At 43.0% G+C, this 21827-nt stretch overlaps 1 protein-coding gene across 2 annotated transcripts; it reads right to left on the bottom strand.

The window, feature by feature from the left end:
• Nucleotides 1–1938: 1938 nt before the first annotated feature.
• On the bottom strand, nucleotides 1939–21255 carry SEC11C (SEC11 homolog C, signal peptidase complex subunit). 2 transcript variants are annotated; one of them, XM_054461190.2, is made up of 6 exons: nucleotides 20696–21255; nucleotides 11092–11201; nucleotides 8016–8165; nucleotides 4908–5027; nucleotides 3083–3140; nucleotides 1939–2139 (listed from the first exon to the last, which is right to left on the bottom strand). In XM_054461190.2, exons 1-6 carry the CDS (start codon nucleotides 20780–20782, stop codon nucleotides 2086–2088), a joined length of 579 nt encoding a protein of 192 aa, XP_054317165.1. In that variant the 5' UTR covers nucleotides 20783–21255; the 3' UTR covers nucleotides 1939–2085. The 2 variants fall into 2 exon arrangements, with proteins under 2 accessions (XP_054317165.1, XP_054317166.1); XM_054461191.2 differs by having other exon boundaries at nucleotides 20680–20828.
• Nucleotides 21256–21827: the final 572 nt, after the last annotated feature.

Below are 21827 nucleotides of genomic sequence, written 5' to 3'. Positions count from 1 at the left end.
AATCCAACATTAATTGCCATCGCTCCCATTTTATAAGGACCAACAGCATCAGGGAGGTCAAAAGACATCTTTGTTGCTAAAATCCACAATTCAATGGCACTGGCTGAGCCCCGTCAGGGTTCTTAGGTGTCTTTGCAAAGCTCATTTCAGAATGTTAGGCATGTTCAAAGAATTACTAAAAAGCTTAGCCATGATAAGAGTTTTTTTTAAATTTAACTACAGAAGCCCAAGAAGATAATAAAATAATACGATTTTGACCCAACATTTTAAAATACCAGTTTTAGGTAAGGGAAAAAAATCCATTTTTTCTTAAGAAAACAATTTATTAAAGGGCACAAGAGAATAATGTTTTTAGAAAGTATTCTGTAAATCTTTTTTTCTTTCACTTTGCTGATTTCAACAGGATGAGGTCCATTATTGTTGCAATAGCCGATTTTAGTAGAGAAAGGATTAAAGGGCAAGCTGTTCCCAACGGATCACTCCTGCTGGTCCTTACCAAGCCAGGCGCTCACTCAGGAAAATTAACCATACAGGTATGACACAGGTTTACACTGAAAGGGAAAACATGAGCAACAATAGGGAACGTCTACCGAGCGGATACTCTGGTCATGTCAAGGACCTTGCGGCTTATTGCTCATGACAGCCTCATTTGGTAAGTGCAGTTCTTATCCTCCATCTGAGGCTGAGGGAAGTTAAGTAACTCACTGGAGCCCACATAGGTGGTTAAGTGACTTTTAGGGCCACTAAATTATTAGATCAGAATTGAACAAACGTAAAAGAATGAGGTAGATTTGTAAGTCCTGATTGAAAGGATGTCAACATCATTGTATTTGGTGAAAAGAGAACATTTTTGTAAAACTGAAGAGTGCATTTTAAACATCACTGGCCTCCTTTTGATTCCTCTAACATTTCACTATGCAAAGTGGGCACCAACAGCATGAGCATCCTCTGGGAGCGTGTTACAAGTGCGTAGTCAAGCTCACCTCAAACCTCCTGAGTCCACATCAGCAGTGAACAAGACAGGTGGCTGTGTACTCCTTAAAGCGTGACAACCCTCTAGCCTGCCAACAGCGCTCCCTTTTCAGGGCCCCTGCACTTGGCTACAGTGCGCTTCCCGGGATTTACGTGCTCTACTCCCTCTCATTTCTTTGAACCCTGCTTAATGTCACCTCCTTAGAGAGGTCTCCTCTGACTTCCATCTGAAAAGCAGTGTCCTCTGTCACCCTCTATCTGCTTAACATGCTTTCTCTTTCTTCATAGCAATGACCAGTACCTGAAATCATCCTCCTACTCCAGTATGAGCTCCGTCAGGGCCGGGACTTTGTACCTCCAGCACATCAGACAGTGGCTGGGTAAAAGTGCTTGATAAATACTTGAAAGAGGGTGTACTTTCTCTGCAGGACTATATATAGTGCAAATATCTAATTTAATGGTGGGTATCCCTGGGAAGTAGAAAGGGAAGACTGAGGAAAGAGACCTTTTGTAGTTTTTGCAATTTTCAACTTTTACCCTTCTGGAGTTTTTGCAATTTTTCAAAGGCGTATGCACCATTTTTAATAATTTATTAAACACTTTTCAAATAATTTAACAAACTATCTCAAGATATATCATACCACAAAACAAAGCAGATTACATCCCTTCCTTCTAAAAGGTTTTGACTTTCTTAGTTTCTCAGATTACACTTTAATAAGAAACTATGTCCTTTTAAGGGCCTCTTTGTTTCCCCCCAGAAATGTCATTATATTAAGAATTTTACTTTTGAAACTCAGACATTACAACTATACATGTGGACCATGCCTTGTCCCACTAGCAGGCCAGGCCCTAAATAGCCTGCCTGGTTCTTGAAGTGGTGCAGACCCTCACACTCAGTGTAGAGTCTCCCACAATTGGCAGAGAGATTGAGCAGATTCAAATCAGAGTCCACAAAAGAAAGCCATCTTTACTGGTGAATCTTTTATTTGGACAAGACAAAAACATCTCCATACTGTTCCCTTTTATACAGAAAATGGAACATCTCAAATATATTAGTTTTTCTCTTTTTCAACAGAATTCATTTCAATCTGGTCTCAGGAACTGCTTCTCATTTTAGGATTCACGTTTTAGTAACACATATGCACCCATTACAGCCAAAAGAGCATACTGGAAAGAAAACACAATGGAAAATCACTGTGAGGTCTACAAAGAAATTTGGTCTGTAAATGTATTCAGATGAAGTCCGTTAAATACTGCGCTGAGGACAGAATCAAAAGATTACCTCTTCCTCCCATGCCTTGTTCTCTAAATGAGCTGTTCAATGCTACATTATGGTCAAAAACCCAAAAATATACTGATGGACTAAAGATCAGGCAACGAACAAACACAGCAAATGCAGTGCTTACTCCTACGCAGGTTTCCCATTGTTTGTCAAGTGATTTTTAAAAAATATATACACACCTGTAATCCCAGCACTTTAGGAGGCCAAGGCAGGCAGGAGAACTCCTGAGGTCAGGAGTTCGAGACCAGGCTGTCCAACATGGCAAAACCCCGTCTCTACTAAAAATACAAAAATGAGCTGGGCATGGTGGCGGGCACCTGTAATCCCAGCCACTAGGGAGGCTGAGGCAGGAGAATCACTTGAACCTGGGAGGCAGAGGTTGTGGTAAGCCGAAATTGTGCCACTGCACTCCAGCCTGGCAACAGAGCCAGATTCTGTCCAAAATATATATATACACACATATGTATACATATGTGTGTGTATATATATATATTTAGAGAGAGAAAGATACCATTTTTGTTGAAGTTGAGAGGTAAGCATTACTGGTTTATGGTACTACTTTTGTATGTGTATGAAAATTTCCATAATAAAAAGCAACAATTAGATAAATGCCATTTTAGAACACTGAACATACAAGGGGAAAGTAGCTATTTTAAATAATTAAGTGTTGTTACTTTAAATGACTACATTAATTTGTAGTTAACTACAGATATTCTGCAGGCCTATTAATGGCAACATGTTTTAAGAAGATTGCCTGTTTACAGGTGCACAAGTAAAAGCTCCAATATTTAATGAAGTAAATAAATATAGACACACATAAATTCCTACCTTGAATTTTGGATAGTCATTCATTATTATGGTGACCATACCAACATATGGTAAAAACCTAAATTGTGGGATAAAAAGCAAGAGATATAAAAGTTGCTTATAATGTGACGATGGCAACATCTGAAAACACTGTAAATCAGTCTTAAGAAATGAATTGTACGAGGGAATGCCACTGACCGGGGCTGTAAGGATGTATTCAGCCCTGTCTCAAACAGCTTTATTAGTAAGGAGCGTCAGCACTGGCAGCCAGGACAAGTTTTCTAAGTAGGCACTTGGGGTTGAGATAGTGATGCTGGTTGTCTTCACTTGCTACAATTAAAATAGTTAAGCCACTTGTACAAAAAGAATAGGCAACTTTCACAAATCTAGTTTTTATTTAGAAGAGAAGATTCAGATAGCCCATATAAAAACTGCTGTTAGATAAAGGTTTCAACATACATGAATAATGAGTTTGTAATGCAAATAATTATTTCCCAGTGCTTGTCAGATATAACAAATAAATGTGTTGGGTAGCAAATACAAATGTGAATACCATAACTCATACTCAAATATGATTATGATCCCAGAGAGAGGAGGTTCAGTGCATAAACCAGCCAACGATTATGCTCACAAAATTAACAGCAATATGTAATCAGATTGACCCAGGTCTCAATCATCTCTGCTCATGGGAAACAAGGTAACACACCAATAGGTACCCTCCAGTCTTTTATAAATCAGTGGTTCCATCCTCTCTCTTATCCAAAGCCTTTCACCAGAGTGTCTGGAAAGACAGGATGGACTAACTGGAAGCCCTCCTGGTCCCCCCGGAGATAATCAAGTGAAAATGCAACAAAGAAAAATGGTTAAAAGAGTAAGAAGAAGCCGTAAGCCACAATCTGACTAATAACGCTAAATCTGACAAAATGGGAGCCAGTCTTTCCAGCCTTAAAAAGCTAGTGAGAGTCAGGTAAGACAAAGAAAAACATTTCTAATGGCTGTTAAACATAAAAAGGGTTGCCAAGAGAGGGGAAGAATTCCCTTTTTTGGTTTTTAATGAGGATACATTCTCTGTTATGTCAATCAGAAGCAGAACTCATTGCTGGACAACTACACAAAGATGAATACTAAAAGATGTATCACAGAAATGTTTTTAGTTGCGAAAAATAGGAAATAATCGAAGTGTCCACCAAAAGGGGATTGGTTAAATAAATAATTATTAGCAATAAAACAGCTTGTAGCCACTTAAAAAGATATAGATGTAGATTTGACACGAAAAGCTATTTCCAACTTCCTGTTGGGTGAAAAACAATCAAATTCTAAGTAAAATTATATATATGCATAACACACATCTGTACCAGCCCAGAGAGTATCTATCTCTGGGAGACTTTCTTGTAATGGTTATTTAAAATCCACAAATAACTAATCTCTCAGTGAGGATTTATTTTTCTTCTTTTTTTAGAACAATTTTTTTTTAATTTTTATTAACAGAGATGGGGTATCCCTATGTTACTCAGGCTGGTCTTGGAACTCCTGGGCTCAAGTGATCCTCCTGCCTCAGCCTCCCAAAGGTGCTGAGATTACAGCTGTGAGCCACTGCACCTGGCTGGATTTATTTTTAAACAGATTTGAACCCATCATCTAGATAATATAATTGGGTTCAGTTTTAGATTTTAGGTCTTTAGGAATTTCTAAGTTGTATTTAGTCTTCACAGGATAAACTAGAACTGCTTAGAACTCTCCTGATAGGTCATATTTGTAATTAACGACTCATTAGCCTATTGATTTAATTTCTTCATTTCTAAGTGTTTTTCATAACCTTCTATATAACTTAAAGGTAAATCCTCACCCTCTTGCTCTTCCCACCACGTCCTTCTTTTCCAGCCAGTTCTGGCCTTCTTTGTACAAGCCTCTATCGTCAACTTCATTATTATCTCCTTTAGTCAGAAATTTGATGTCTCCATTATCTCTGGAAAGCAAAATAATGTCCTCTCAAGAATTATTTTCAGCACAGCATCATTAACACAAACATTAGTTTACCCAAGACTTTACTGTCAGACAGGAGCATTTAGAAAAACAGTCAAAGATAACCTGACCTTCCTTTAGTCTAAGATGACTGCTTAAGACAACCATTCAACTGAAGCACAAATCTAATGACAGTTTTGTAGACTTAAATTCCAAAACACTCAAGTAACCTTGACAACAAAAAGCATGACCAAGCACAAGGGCAACAATTTGCTTCCAGCACAGCACACAATGAAGAATTGCTTCTTACCACATGGCTTCTGGGAATGACGAATAAACTAGGACCTGACATTTTTTAACCTGTAAACAAGTGTATTAGTGTCATTCATCAGTGGGCAAAATCATGTGAATCACCACTGTGCAATTCTTTCAAGTCCAGATTCATAACACACAAAAACGCTGCTGACAAGGAGCTTTTCCAGGCTCACTTCATTCACCTCAAGTCAGAACAGGTCAGAAGTCAGGACATGAAGCTGGTTTAACAATCTGTGTTGGACTTGAACTGTTTTCATTCTTAGACCTCATGGAACATTTGGTTTTTTGTTTATTTGTTTGTTTGTTTGAGATGGAGTCTTGCTCTGTCACCCAAGCTGGAGTGCCACGGTGCGATCTCAGCTCACTGCAACCTCTGCCTCCCAGGTTCAAGCGATTCTCCTGCCTCAGTCTCTGAGTAGCTGGGATTACAGGTGTGAGCCACCACACCGAGGTAATTTTTGTATTTTTAGTAGAGATGGGGTTTCGCCATGTCAGCCAGGCTGGTCTAGAACTCCTGACCTCAAGTGATCCACCCGCCTCGGCCTCCCAAAGTGCTGGGATTTCAGGCATAAGCCACCGCGCCCAGCCTCATAGACCAATTTGTTAACATGGATGATATTCCTCTTCACTCCAGATATAAACTTGATCCTAGATCACACAGATTTGAGCACAAAGTAATTTAAATGCAAGTGTGCTCTAGGCTGTCCTCAGATTTCCTTTTCCTTGCCAAATGCAGAATTTGTTACTGCATTATTTCCTTCACCACTGACCACGGTAGTATAAAGTCGAATTTGCAAGGAAACAAGAATCACAAATGGCATAACACCAGTGTGTTAAAGAGACATGTGGGACTCATTTTAAGCATTCTAAACTGGTGCTCAGGTAGCCTTGACTCTAGAAACATAATATTGTAGTATTATGGAGCTGGAAAGAGAGTCTTCTTTCAATAAGACAGATGAAAAAAGAATGCACTAGTATAATGAGATAAAATGCCAAAAGCCCCCAAAGATTTGAAACCATATCAAAAAGAGCAAGCTGATTTGCAGCCATGGTTATAAAGGAAATCAGGATAAAAATCCTGACAGTCTCTCATAATTCATGCAAATTAGAGCAAATAATCATCATTTCCTCAACTTGGAACAAGTGATCATCTTTAGAAATTAATTGTAAGTCAGTGCGAGTACTGTCACATCATGACTGAGGATGCTTCTTCCTCAGGAATCTAACAGGTAGGCATCAAGTAACCGTTAGTACAGGACCAGTGTATCAGCACAGGTTGAAACTGGATTGTTCTCATGTTTAGAGTAATGTGAAGTGAATAAGTATCAATATCTGTGGGGTACACCTGTGAAGAAGCAGTAAATGGGCCGAGCACGGTTGCTCACATCTGTAATCCTAGCAATTCGGGAGGCCAAGGCGGGTGGATCACCTGAGGCCAGGAGTTCGAGATCAGCCTGGCCAACACGGCAAAACCCCATCTCTACTAAAAATACAAAAATTAGCCAGGTGTGATGGTGCGTGCCTGTAATTCCAGCTATTTGAGAGGCTGAGGGAGGAGAATTGCTTGAACCCAGGAGACGGAGGTTGCAGTGAGCTGAGATCACGCCACTGCACTCCAGCCTAGGAGACAGAGCCTCAAAAAAAAAAAAAAATTAGCCAGGCATGATGGTGCATGCTTGTAGTCCCAGCTACTCAGGAGGCTGGGGAAGAGTTGCTTGAACCCGGGAGGCGGAAGTTGCAGTGAGCAGAGATCACACCATGGCACTCCAGCCTAAGTGACAGAGTGAGACTCCATCTCAAAAAAAGAAGCAGTGAATGGAATGGGAATCTAATACCAGATATGTACAAGTAGTTACCTCTCTCTCTCAAACTCAAACACACACACACATACACAGTGAGAAATGCTCCATTATTTAAAAACATACCTATGCATACCTAAATTTAATTCTATGACTCATACAGATAAAAATCCATACTAAGCTGTATAAAGGTAAACGAATAACCAAGTTTATGAAATGTAACATTTTTACTAATCATGTGAAGTACTCTCTCATGGGAACTTTATATATCTGAGCAAGAAGTAAATGTTTCCGGTTCCAGAAAAGGGTCTTAGTAAGTAAGTCATGGCTGGTATTAACAGCAAGGCTTTTTGGGGAGTGGGGGATGGGGCGGTGGAAAATTAATGCAGAATATGCAATGACCAAATCATGAGATGAGTTGGAAAAGGAATTTTTATCCATCCAGGACTAATATTACTGCTGAAAATGCCACTTTGGCCAAAGTAACAGAAAAACAGCTAGGTTTTTTTGCATTTCAGAAAATAATTTCCATATCAAAACCATCCTCTGTTGCAATATGACTTGATTTTCTTTCAGCTCCTTCAAATAACTAACATGTCATAATATATCACACCTTATATTTGTGCAGCAATTTAAGTTTCTGAACTGCTTTAGTAAATATTAGTTCATTTAATTCTCATAATCACTCTGTGAGTTACTATGCGTTTAACTACTACAACTCCCATCCTATAGAAAGAGTTAAGCATTGGGTCCAAAGTCATCCAGTGAGTCAATGGCAGAACTCAGAACATAATCCAGTGCTTTTACTAGTTTCTAATTAGCCATGAATCTACCAAAAATTTACAAAACAAAACCAAAAAGAAATAAAGCCTCTTTACTTTTCATGAACTTTGATTACTCTGTGAACTATTGGAATGTCTCGTCCTTCAACTTTAAAAACAACTATTTCACCAGCTCTGATTGGGTCTTCCCGGAAATTTGTGAGGAACAGGAGGTCTCCTCTGTGGAAGGCTGGCTCCATACTGCCACTGGAAAGAAGCACAAAGTCAGTATCGGCATTACCCTGTGTCCAAAAGGCCATCAGAATAAACATGTCAGAGGTGAAACTCAACAGTCAAGTAGGTCTCAGGAGCTATAAAACAAGCCAATGTGGCTTCCTTCTTAACTGCTCGAGGTGGCAACACGTGTGAAAGGAAATGGCTTCTACTGAGATCAACATGTCATGAGCACTGACAGGAACCTCTGCAGTTTGTATCAGGTAGAAAAGAAACCAGGATTATTGTCAAGTCTGAAGTAAAAGCTACCAATTTTTAGCTTTAAAAAAAGTCCTGCATCTACAAATACAGTAGTGTTTTCCTCCAGAACTGCAGGCTTATAGCTAGTTAATCATCTAGGGCAATCCTTTCATTTTAGAGCAGATCCCCAGCACTTAGGATACTGCTATACTTACTTAAGAAATGAGGAACACATGAATGCACTTGGGGAGCAGGACCCGCCCTGACGCCAAACTGAGGGCTGGGACAAAACTGGAACCCAAGTCTTTCACCTCCTGCACCAGCATCTTTTCCACCATATTCTACAGAAGCCCAATTCTAACAAACATTGACTGGGTTATTGTGGAAGTCAATAAATAATTCCACATGATACCGATTTAAACCTGTGCTAAAATCTTTGGTGGATTCAAAGTAAATTGCGACATGCTGGAAGCTGAAATTTTAAAAATTCATGATATATATTTGCTCATGCTTTGTTGTAACACGTGAGAAAATAAGACCTAGAAATACAGCTTGACGAGGGCTGTGCAACCAAGGATGAGTAACGGCTGCTGAGCAGGAAGAACCTGAGGAGAATGAACCGCTGAAGCTCCGTGGTGCTCTAGTGGGAACAAAGAAAACCATGGCTCCCAACAGGAGTTCAGGAAGCTGGCCCTCCTTCCCCTCCAGCCTGGCCCACCTTGAACATCTCAGCAGGTGCAGAAGGTGACAAGGAGAAATGCAGCCTGTCACTAAGTACCTTCTGATAGGTTTAGGTTTAAGTGAAATCAGTGCCACTAAGTATGGTCATGGATGAAGCATTCAAAATCAGCCAATTTGAATGACGGGGGAAAAGGGCTAGAAATATAACTGACTTAAGAGAAAACATCACAGTCAAAACAATTGAGTTTTTTCTGCCTCCCAATATGAAATTCTATTTCGTCTTCTTAATAAAACGTAATTGTTTCAGGGTTAAAAAAAAAAAAAAGCTAAAATGCTTAAGATAATTTCTTCATCTGTGGCTTCATCTTTATTCCTTCAGCAAAATTCCTGAAGATACAGTGGGAAGATGTTGAATAGAAAAGTAACGGTTAAGGGAACTGCAGCTAGGAAAAGATCCCTGCACAGATTGCAGAGGCCACAGGTGCCCTGAAGTTGGACATCAAGGGTCACTATCATGTCCTATGAGGAGAGGAGTTCTTTTCAATGTTTCACTAATATCAATGTCTACTTGCTTTCCTCATGGGCCAGATTCCCCCAAAAACCACACATCCCTTAGGGATGTCATTGGTTTATGTTGACAAACCAAATTGCTTTAATATTACAAAGGATGCTTTTAAAAAAAAAAAGTCCCTAAGTGCAGCAATTTCACACTACCTTCTGTGTGCAACTGTGTCTGTGAGATTTGAGGAGGGCTAGGAAATCTCAGATCTAATGTTGGCTCTGCCAAAAGTTACTGGGAGATGCTTGAGGCTTGGCCTCACTGAGCCTCAGGTTCCTTATCTGTTAAGGGAGAGGGTCCATCTAAATTTGAGGTTTTAAATTCCTTCTTCTTTAAAAAAAAAAAAAAAAAAAAAAAAGCCTTAAAATCCTTCCTTCAAATGAAATCTTACCAGGAAGTATAACCACATAAAACACATAAAGGTGGCGCTGTTGCACGTGAAGCAAGGCTAAGGCTTCCTGAATCCATGAGTGTGCTTCCCTTCTCCCCACTCCTAATCTACCCACCCCAACCCCAGGGGCCTCCCCAAAGCACAGTGTGAACGCGAGTGGGTCGGAGGTCCCACAGCTCTGCTGTGAGCTAGGCTGTCCTCAGGCTTCTAAATTCATGAAAACTCAATCTCTAGAAGTGTGCCCCTTGGCCAACCACATGAGGGCGGCCTGGTGAGGCATGGATCATGGCTATGGCCCCACAAGGTGGTGGCAAGGCCTGGTGGAGGGAAAAGGCACTGGTTTGGGAGCTAAGAGCCCTGTGTTCTGGCCTCAACTCCTGCACTGGTAGGCTGTGACTCTGCCCAAGTTACTGCCACAGCCTACCATGCCACCTTGAAAACAACAGATTTGATGACCAAAGACACACCGGACAGACAGCGTCTTGAAGCACCTATCAGTTCCCAAACACGGCCATTTGATTTCAAATTGATGTTAAGTTTTTCCCCTTGGATGGCTTTATGGCTGTGTGAAGTTAACTCTAGTGTTAACTTTTCTAAAATAAACATGCTGTACTTTTATAAGCATCATAGTCTCAAGAAGATAGTAGCCATCAATACATCAGTATTACTGAAGAAGCCTGAAAAAAAAAAACTAGACACAATGCTACGCACTGGGGATACAGACTCCCTCTGCCTGTTTGGTACAAAGAAAATAAAGTAACATTTTTAGTTATGTTTAAAAATCAATTTGTATAGAAATAATGCATGAATACCACATATTATTAAATTGTCATTTGAAATGGATTAGGTACACGAGCATCAACATGGTTAAAGCTCTAAAATGTCTACTAAGAAAGATAAGATTTTTCAAAAGCTAGAAAAAAAAGAAACATTTTCAAAATAGATATCAATAAAGACTAATAATTTATCCAATTAAAATCTTGAATTTAGCTGTCATGCAGGTTTTTACTTAAGGCTGCCCCACTCCTCAGGCCCAAGGCAGCCTTGTGATGGAGGCTGGAGGCTGGAGGCCAGCCTGGGGGACCTACCTCAGCACCACCACTATGGGGCTCTCACTGCCCGTGAGCACGATCAAGCCTTTCCATATCATGAGTGCAGAAGACACGATCATGGCGAAGTTTAAAACCTGGTAATAGAGCTGGAATGAAAAAGAGGAAACCACGATGAAAACCAATAGCAGAAGATCCACCAACCTGTGAAGCTGGAGATGCACTTATCAAACTTTTTCAAGGACACGATTTTAGGACAGGAAACTAACACGTGGTACAAAATTCTGCAGTATTTCAACTTCTGTCCCTGGAAAGCGCCTTGCAAATATCATCTCTCCCTAAGTGAGAGAGAAGGGAGGAAAAAAAGAGCGATCTGTGAGGCTTGTCTTGTTAAAGCCTCAAGGAGGCCCTAATCACCTCTTTGGGGATCTCCCAGCACCTTATACCCTAGAGAGTTCCACTACTCAAGGCCTGCCACCAGAGCCTCCCGATGCAGACCAGTCCCAGACACGGCGCAGCATGGTAAGCACAGGTCTAACCCAGATCCACACACTGTGGATTCACCTAGAACTACCTTTAGCCTCAAATGGAAGCTTCGGAGTCCTATAGTGCTTGGCAATGAGGCCATCCTGCTCTAAAAATGACATTTTAAAACCAGTGAACAGAAACTCTAAACACCTGGAGGTTTAATTTTTCATAAATGTTTTAAAAGGTAAATAACAAATATTTGGTTAAGAGCACAGGTGGGGCCGGGCACAGTGGCTCACACCTGTAATCCCAGCACTTTGGGAGGCTGAGGCGGGCGGATCACAAGGTTAGGAGATCAAGACCATTCTGGCTACCGGTGAAACCCCGTCGCTACTAAAAAATACAAAAGAAAATTAGCCGGGCATGGTGGCGGGCGCCTGTAGTCCCAGCTACTCGGGAGGCTGAAGCAGGAGAATGGCGTGAACCTGGGAGGCAGAGGTTCCAGTGAGCCGCGATCGCGCCACCGCACTCCAGTCTGGGCGACAGAGCGAGACTCCATCTCAAAAAAAAAAAAAAGAGCACAGGTGGGAGGGTCACACGAGTTGATGCATAAGCACTAGTTACATCAGCTCTGAGAAGGAGGTGAAAGCCCATCCGATCTACCTCAAACCACTGCGTTTAGACCCACCAGGCTTGCCTCGCTCCCTGCAGCATGGCACGGGCTGAAGCACAGGTTCTTCCTTGCTGACAGCTGCCTGCTGCACCTGCCAACTCCTGGTGACTAAAGGAGAAAACAACACCTGCCCATGTGCCAACACCTGTCAGGCTGGAGCTGACCTGTCAGCCCAAACATCTGCCTTCCTTCCAGGCGCAACAGGGACTAACGCTGCTGTGGCTAGTACCACTCAAAATCAAAGCCCCTCATGGCATTGCCAGCACCGCCCTCCAGGGAGGCTCCTTACTTTGGTACCTGCCTCAATCTTCTTCTTCACAACCCTGCAGTTGTTGGGGTGATCTGCAGAGCCAGGTGGGTGGTCCATCAACACTGTGCTGTCTCAATTCCTGGGCCCCCATCCACATCTCCAAAGATCTTCCCTCCACTGGGACCACTCACCCTCAGCAACATACCCTAGAACCAAAATGGCTCTATCCCCACGTGGGTCTCTGGTTCAATGACCCCCTTCCACCGGGCCACAAGTGCCTATTCTCCTGGCATCTGTGCTCACTTCTGTGTACACCTGAGGACCCGTGTTCTGTGTACACCTGAGGTCCTTCACCCCTCACTTCTGTTTTTCTACTCTCAGCATGCAGTGTGCACAGTCACTTATAGGGTGGCAGCCACAACCCCCACCAGGCCTGGCAGCCTTTCCTCCAGAGATTTCTGTTCCCCTCTCCAGGGAATGAACTCCCAGACCTCTGCTGAGGAGGTTGAGGCCTCTGGGTGGAAGACACAGGACAGCGAGGGGTCTCACTACTTCTCTGCTTTTCTACCCAATCAAATTTACTTCAGCCCTACCTCCCCTTCACCTTCAGTTCTGGGGACACCAATTCCTGGGTCTCTGAGGACTCTCTCTGCCTCACAAACCTGAAGAGCCACAGCCTCCCCCAGTGCCGCTCACATCCTGGCTTTCTCTGGCTGTGCCAGTTCCCATTCTTCCATCTGTTTTCCAGCTTCTAGTATTTGGCTGATCTTGTTTCCTTTCCTGGGCATATCCTTGAGTAACTGATAACTTCTAAACTCTCCTTGCTATTAATATAGTTTTAGTGTTTTGGAGGCAGTGATGTTAGACAGGTTAGATCCCACCTTAGCTCCCTACCAGCTTTCCAGAACATACTTTTGAATTGAGTTTGGAGTGAGGACCTGGATCACGTGGCTCTGGGCAACATCATTTTCCTCAACTATCCAAATTTAATATTAACTGAGATGGAAGGTGGTGTTATGAACTCTTTGAGCATTGAGTACAACTTAAAATACAGTTTTAAACAGTTTAAATACAGTCTAAAGTACACAAGGCCTGGAAAAGTCGGAGTGAAAGACACTCAGGAAGTCCAAATAGAGACTTGCCAGGTGGTTCTATGTGGTTCTGACTTCTCGGTGTATGGACCGTTCTTTACAGCAGCAACGCAAGCATCAGCATGCACTAGGATCAGCTGGCGATGCCTGAGGACTGCACTTCAGACACATTCCCAGGTGACACGAAAGCTGCTGGCGTGGGAGTCACAGCTGAGAACCACTGCTCTATACCATTGGTTCTCAACCTTGGCTGCACCTCAGAATCATTGGGGAAGCCCTGGAAAGTCCATCCCAGACCAGCTGAATCACTGGGAGGGGTGGGGTGATTCTGAGGTGCAGTGAAAGTTGAATCACGGCTCTATACCTCCTCCTCCCATCAGCTAAAGACTCTCCCATCGCAAACCCTTCCTCCACCTCACATCCTCCTCCAGCTTTCACACTCTCTCTTCTCCTTCACAGCTCTTCTCAAAACAGTGTCTACCCCAAGTGGCTCCCCTTCTTCACCATCTATATTCAGTCCTCAACCTACATAGTCAGTCACATGCTCACTAAATCCAAAGGGTAACTGTCGGCCCTCACCTTACCTGACCTTCCAGCAGCTCTCAACACACACGATCATTTCTTCAAACCCTTGGCCCCTGACTTCCAGGATGGCATGCCATCCACTTCTCACCACTTTCTTGTCTTCCTGCCAGTTGCTCCTCCTCTACCTGAACCTCCTCCTCTACCTGAATGCTGGCATTGGTCCCATCATGCTAACTACTCCCAATTCAGAGACTTCCAACTGCCTACCTGACGCTTCCACTTAGATGTCTTTAAAGATACCCCATCCTCAACATGTCAAAATTCAACTTACCTTCTCCAAAAGCTTTCAGTGCTAGGGATCCTTCTCTCAGTAAATGACATTATTATTGCCCTGCTGTTTGGAGCCACCCCCTACCCATTCATTCTATACATTCTGGCTTTCCAAACACATCTGGAGTTTGTCCAGGTCTCTCTATTCCCACTGCCGCCACTCTCATCATATCACCAACAGGGCCCATCAGGCTGCTGTGAGAGCCTCATGACAGGTTTCCTAATGCCCATGCACACCTCTTCCGATCCATTCTCCGTGCTACACTCAGGGCGGTCATGCGCCACTTTATGACAGACACATTCTGAAAAATGCGTTGTTAGGTGATTTTATTGTTGTTTGAACATCATAGAGTGTACTCATACAAACCCAGATGGTGTCGCTTACTATACCCCTAAGCTATAAGACGTAGCCTATTGCTCCTAGGCTAGAAACCTGTACAGCGTGCTACTGTATTGAATACTACAGGCAACTGTAACACACTGGTAAGTATGTAACTAAACATAGAAAAGCCACAGTAAAAATATGGTATAGTTTTTTGGGACCACCATCGTGTATGTAGTCCACCATTGATGGAAACATCATTATATGGTGCTTGACTGTACTGGTTTTCAAATGCACATCTGGTCACCTGGTTGTCTATGCCCTGCCTAAAGCCCTTTGATTGCATCCCACTACTCTGAGGATGAAGACTAAACTACAGTATGGACTCTAAGGCCCTGCTTCAGCTTGTGAAGCTCGCCTCACCCCAGCTGCACTGGTGGTATCTGTCCATGCTTCCACCTCACACGCTTCTTTCCACCCCAGGGCCTTTACCCAGAAGGCTCCCTCCCTGGACCCCTTAGTTTACCAAACACTCACCTTTACACCCACCTTTAAATGTCAGTGTCCAACAGAACCCTGCCCTGACTGGCTAGACCAGAAATCAGCAAATTTTTGTGTAAAGGGCTAGACAGTAAATATTTTATGTTTATGGGTCACATAGTCTCATTGAAACTACTCAGCCCTGCCAATGTAGCGGGAAAGCAGCCATAAACAATATGTAAAAGAGCATGGCTATGTGCCAATAAAACTTTACAAAAACAGGTGGTGCAATGGGGTTTGCCAACCTCCACTCTGGCCAGCCTAGGTCTTCCTATTATATATTCTTACTGCATCCTGTATTTCTTTATATCATTCATCAGCATCATAATTAAGCATATAATTACCTAATGTGTCTTTTGCACTAGACCTTACATTCCACAAAAGTAGGGATCATTTCAGCCTTGCTCATAGCTGTATCCTCAAGATTCAACATGGGTTTAGCAAAAAGTTAAGTATTCAATTTGTTGAATAAATAGTGATAAAATAAACATCTTTAATGGTGAGTGCAAACAAATCAGCAATAAGAAAAACACTAAAATTCCAACAGAAAAAGGTAAAAGCTTAAAACTATAATTTTCCAAAGAGAAAATACAAGTAGTAAATAAACATAAAAAGTGTTCAAACCAATAATCCTGCCTCTACCCTCCTTGCAACCCCTTCCTTTTTTTTGTTTTTAGCAACTTTTTTTTTTTTTTTTTAAGATACAAGGTTTCATTCTGTCACCTAGGCTAGAGTGCAGTGGTGCAATCATAGCTCACCACAGCCTCAAACTCCTGGGCTCGATGGATCCTCCCACCTCAGCCTCCCAAGTGGCTGGACTACAGGCATGTGCTGGCATGCCTGGGTAGTTCTAAATTATTTTCTTTGGTAGAAATGGGGTCTTTTATGTTGCTCAGGCTGGTCTTGAACATCCTAGCCTCAAGCAATCCACCCAAAGTGCTGGGACTATAGGTGTAAGCCACCACACCTAGCCTTTGCCTAAGAAATTTAAAGTGTCTGGTGTTTTTTTTGTTGTTGTTAATACTAATACTTAGTGCTGGCAAGAATACACTGTGATGGGGATACAAATTGATAAACCACTCTGAAAGCTATTTGGCATTAGTATTAAGAGGTTACTCTTGGCCCGTAATCATACTTCTAGGAATTCAGTATAAACTAAAGGCAGGTTGAGAATTATGGCCCGAAGACATTTATTACAGTCTTAATTCTAATAATGTGGAAGACGAAATAAATGAGCAACAATATGGAAATAAGTGAGTAGAAAATGGGGCCGGGTGTGGTGTGGCTCACGCCTGTAATCCCAGCACTTTAAGAGGCCGAGGTGGGCGGATAACCTGAGCTCAGGAGTTGAAGACTAGCCTGGCCAACATGGTGAAACCCCATCTCTACTAAAGATGCAAAAATTAGCCAGGCATGGTGGTGCGTGCGCCTGTAATCCCAGCTACTCCGGAGGCTGAGGCACAAGAATCACTTGAACCCGGGAGGCGGAGGTTGCAATGAGCCGAGATCACGCCACTGCACTCCAGCCTGGGTAACAGAGCAAGACTCCATCTCAAAAAAAAAAAAAAAAAAAAAAAAAAGAAAAAGAAAGTGGCAGATTACTCCACTATTTAAAACAATGCATAAAGAACTTAATGGGAGTGGAGAAGAAAGCAGGTTGGGTTGGGGGAGGAAAATAAAAAGGAACTTTAATGACATGACCAAACACAGTATGTTGAATGAAAAATGTAAGCTGCAGTAGGATCTCACCAAACGATAAAACAAATACAAAGAGATGCCCCAAGACGCTAAGAGAGGCTATTTTAGGATAGTGAAATTATGAGTCATTGACTTTTCTTCTTTAAACTGTTCTCTGTTCTGAAAACAAACTCTGACTGATGTAAGGTAGGAAAAGCAGAGCTCAAAACTGTCTCTTGCTAATGTTAAAACTGTAAAAATAGGTAATTTGAGGCAATAATGAAGGATACAACTGAAAGTGAGGACATAAGTGAATTAAGATAATTGTTAATGTATTTTGGTGCAATAAATCAAAATAGGAAAATAAATATAATTCAACATTAAAGTTACACACTTTTTTTTTTTTTTTTTTTTTGAGATAGAGTCTCACTGTGTTGCCCTGGAGTGCAATGGCGCGATCTGGGCTCACTACAACCTCCGCCTCATGGGCTCAAGTGATTCCCCTGCCTCAGCCTCCCAAGTAGCTGGGATAACAGGTGTGCACCACCACACCCGGCTAATTTTTATATTTTTAGTAGAGACAGGGCTTCACCGTGTTGGCCAGGCTGGTTTTGAACTCCTGACCTCAAACCATCTGCCCACCTCGGCCTCCCAAAGTGCTAGGATTACAAGTGTGAGCCACTGCACTCAGCCTACACACCATTTTTAAAAGCGACTTGGCTACTGTGTCAATAGCAAATTATGAAACTATCACTATATTCCCAGGAGAGTGAAAAAGGAAACTGGAGTGCTAAGCAGACACTGTCAAAGTGTTGGGCTATAATACGTTAAACCATTGCTTCTTCTGGTTACATGGATTAAGTTCTTTAGTGGTGATTTCTAAGATTTTAGTGCAGCTGTCACCGGAGCAGTGTACACTGTACCCAATATGTAGTCTTTTATCCCTCATCAAATGAAGAATATTTACCAGAAAGATGCCATGAAACAATCAAAGTCTTTACACCATTTCACCATACGCTCAAAGAGCATAATGGAAAAAAATCAAAGATCACAAAGCAAATACTTAAGCATGCAAAGAAGTGAGCCGTTAGAAGAGATAAAACATTCATGTCTTCATTCAATAAATATTGAGGTTCCAACAACAACAACAAAACACTGCTTCTAAAGTAAAATCAGCCTTACAAGTCACGTCACTCTAAAGCAGAAGTTGTTCACTGGAATTTACATTCAAAAACCTCCCCACCTGCTCTGCCTGACTTAAAGGACTTGATAAATAACCGCTGTTTCATTATGAATTACATATCTGATTAGGAAAGCCCCAAACCATAGTTTTAAACAAAGATTGCCATTTTTAGACAAGTTTTCAAGCCATCTGGCTCCACCCTGATAAGAGCAAATTATAAAATCTTGCCACTTATCCAGTAAAAACCTCGTACCAAGAATATATTTTCCAGTATAATTTCCCATGCTTGAAAAGTTCATTAAGGGGAAGCAAAATCAATTCCTCAAAAAAAACTTCCTTTGAGCAAGCCATCTACCTGCTAAGGAAATGCCCAAATACACAAAAATCTAAAAATCAAACTAAGAAACCACAGATCACACTTTTAACACCTTAACTTTAAGAAACCTACTAATCAGATTCTAGGCTTAGAATCCTGGAATCCAGAAAAGTAATTTTGATTGAACTACTGACAAGCTGACTGCGGTCTGAAAAAAAAAAACAACCACCATGTTTCACGGGTGCTTTTGTTGTTGTTCACCTTTGCCTACCAACTTTGTATGCTCAGCACTTAATGCTCACAACAGAGTGTAGAACTAAGTCCATACTCAGTCATTGTCAACCAAAGATGAAACAGCCAATGTCTAAGAGTTTTAAACAAACATTTCAGACCAAATATTCTGGCTTGACAGCAGCAGCACTGCCAGTAGCTGTATTTCTTCCTCTCTTCCTCACTGCAGAAACAAAGAGCCCTTGTCTTGCATGTGGGTCCTGCTTTAATAGTAAGCAGGGGCAGCAGAGAAAGAAGGTCCTGCTTTCAAGACTGGTGGAGCATGCAGGCCTGACAAAGTGTCATAAGATGCTATTTTGGAGGGAAGAAGAGAAAGAAAAAAAAAAAAGCAAAAAGACAAAGCTTTTTTTAAAAGTACCAAGAAGCAGTAGATTTGAGCTTGCTGAATTTTAATTAGAAGACTAGCAAAACAGGCAATACAGCCAGCGACTGGCAGGCCTTATCACTGAGAGCAAAAACACGCTGATCTTTCAAAGGGCAAACTGGTTTAGGGATCAACACACTCATCAGAGGGCCTTTTCTGACAGTCTGCAATTATAGCCATCAGTAATCAGTACCAATTTTAGAGACACTTTAAAAACCCAGCCATTAAGTCTAGATTTTTAAACAAAGCTCTACTTCCTGGAGAATATTCTTGCGAACAGCATCCGTGCTCAGGACATTATCAGTTACTTTTTTAAGCTGGTGATAATCTCTACTACAACTCATCTTCCAGAAACAGGAGTTATCAGCTTTGCACACCTAGACACTACCACATCCTAAACACGGTTGATGAAATAGAAATTATCAAACTTTCCCACACTACTGCACTAGTCTGAAATTCTACTTGGGTAAGGGGGAGGAGAGTGAGAGGGAAAAAAACACATATGCCTAAAGGAGTAAGTTGTGACCTCCAATGGGCACCACCCCACATCTCAGCATGATGGAGCAAATGAAACTGGATGCCATCAAAATAATGAGGATTAATACCATTTTCAAAGACAATCCAAACCCCCTGGTTGGAAGGTCCCATTTTTCTTAGCACAATTTATTAGTAGCAATAGTGGCATTAGTATCCACCGTGATATTTAGGCCCTACAGATCCCCCAATTCTCTACCTAGAAGCTTACATAATCGTATTTTTCCTGATTGCGAGGGCTTTCTTTCCAATCCCTACTCACTCTTAACCTTATAGTGAAGAGATAAGGACCCAAAGACAGTGATGATGGCCAATAAGTGGCTAAGGAGAGAGCAAGAGGAACGAACGTTTTCCTCTGAGGTCCTCTCACAAAGGAGAGGGAATTCAACCGCCCCAGCTGCCCAAAGACCCTACACTGCCTCCTATATTCAGAGTGCAGCCATCTCAGAAGTTAGAGAAGGCTTCTGGAATCCCGCTGGGAACACTGGTTGAGTCCACAATGATTGCGCACCGCTTGTGAGCTCTCTAGGCACAAGGAGCATTATTTAGTCCCGACCCACGGTCAGGGGAAAAACAACCCAGGCTGGGAAGAAACTGCTTTAGGAGGCATCGCTGGACAGCTCCCATTGTAGGAAAGTTCTTCCCTCTCGCCTGCCTTTCTGCCTCTTCCACCTGCGGGCAGTCAGGCCTCTGAAGCCCCACAGAGAAATCGGTTCCCTCTTCAGCGGGTGGCCCTTCAAATACGCGCAGAGAGCTGTCGCTCACCGAGTCATCTCTCCCACAAGCATGGCTGTGGCTTTCTCAACCACATTTGACATTCCATGGCAAGGGGTTTCTTCTATTCTCCCCTTTCCTGCACCCTCCCCTAATTGTGCTCTTGTCAGGGCAAGGAAGTGCACACCCATGCCCACAAGTGGGCGCAGAACCCAGGGCCTGAGAGCCCAGCGCGGGAGCTTCGGGTGGCCGCCCCGCCGCAGTCACTGGGAGCTGCCCTTGCCGGAGCCCTGCCCGGGAAGCCCCGACTCCCCGCTAGCACAGTCGGTCCCGGCCAGGGCGCGCTCACCACCCTCCTCCGTCACCTGGCGCTTGTTCATCTTCTTCAGGTCCCCGAAGATATCCAAGCCGGACGCGGGGAGATGTGCCCCCACGGCGCCCGCGCGTACCATAGCAGGGTCTCCGGGGACCTAGCGGCCCGCCGGCTCTGGGTGGCACAGACGGCTGCGGAGCGCCTGCCGGCCCCCGCCCACCGGCCCAGCGCCCTTGCGGCCACGTGACCGGCGACTCGCTTGGGCGTCTGGGAATCGTAGTCTCGCTAGTCTTGGGCACTGGCCAGCCAGGAATGAACCCGAAGGAAGAAAACTACCACTCCCAGAATGCTGCGGGGTGGGCACCTCGGCCAGTGAAGACCCGGGGCTCCTAGGGAGGGCAGCTACAGGGCTCCGGAGCCTTGTCCGACACTTTGGAGGGAACATCGAGCAGCGAGTGACCCCGCATACCTCGGGGGCAACTCGGGGAAGGGACTACTCAAGAGGAGCTGAATTTCCCGACTCTGGTCAGGCGCCAAGAGGACACCTAACTCCCGCTCGCAAATCACCTAGCCGTGTATCTTGGCTATTGGATGACTGCAGCGAGGAAAGGTGGTGCCTCTACGCTGGAGGCGGGCTGAGCCGAATCGGGGCGGGGCCTAAAGATGGACTGCGGTGGGCAGGGCTTGGAAGAGGCGGGACTTTTGAGGCCGCTGAATTCTGCATTTTGAGTGGTACCACTTGAATGCAAGGAAATATCTTTGAATGCCTTGACCATAGTTGGGTTGCAATGGATATTAATTAAATGAATACATAACCACCTAATTTCACACACGAGAAAGCAAAGGCCCAGAAAAGTTCATTGACATGGCCAAGGTTAAGTGGAAATGAGTGGAATATAACTCAAGGTTGTAAATTTAGAAGTCCTAGATTACCTTTGGTTCATTCAGTCACTCGTGTATGCATTATGCATTATTTATTGTATTTATTTATCCACAAATCTTTGTGGAGCACCTACCATGCACCTGGCCTTGTTCTAGGCACTTGAGAAACATCAGTGAACAATACAAGCAAAGATTCTTGCCCTCATGAAGCTTATATTCTACCGAAGGCAGACATAATAGATAATTTATACAGTACCTAAAGGATGGAGATGCTATGACAACAGGAAAAGCAGATAAGTTGA

Source organism: Pongo pygmaeus, chromosome 17 (assembly GCF_028885625.2).
Source record: "Pongo pygmaeus isolate AG05252 chromosome 17, NHGRI_mPonPyg2-v2.0_pri, whole genome shotgun sequence".
NCBI classification, from domain to species: domain Eukaryota; kingdom Metazoa; phylum Chordata; class Mammalia; order Primates; family Hominidae; genus Pongo; species Pongo pygmaeus.
The sequence above is the reverse complement of the archived record's forward strand: the minus strand, read 5'-3'. Positions and strand labels throughout refer to the sequence as shown.

Excerpts from the sequence above, each read along its gene's own strand:
- SEC11C (XM_054461190.2), bottom strand. The coding sequence starts at position 20,782 with ATGGTACGCGCGGGCGCCGTGGGGGCACATCTCCCCGCGTCCGGCTTG. Across the intron at positions 5,028-8,015 it reads GTAATCAAAGTTCATGAAAA|AGATAATGGAGACATCAAAT; the intron begins GTAAAGAGGCTT and ends TTTGCTTTCCAG. Across the intron at positions 3,141-4,907 it reads GTGGTGGGAAGAGCAAGAGG|GTTTTTACCATATGTTGGTA; the intron begins GTGAGGATTTAC and ends CCCACAATTTAG.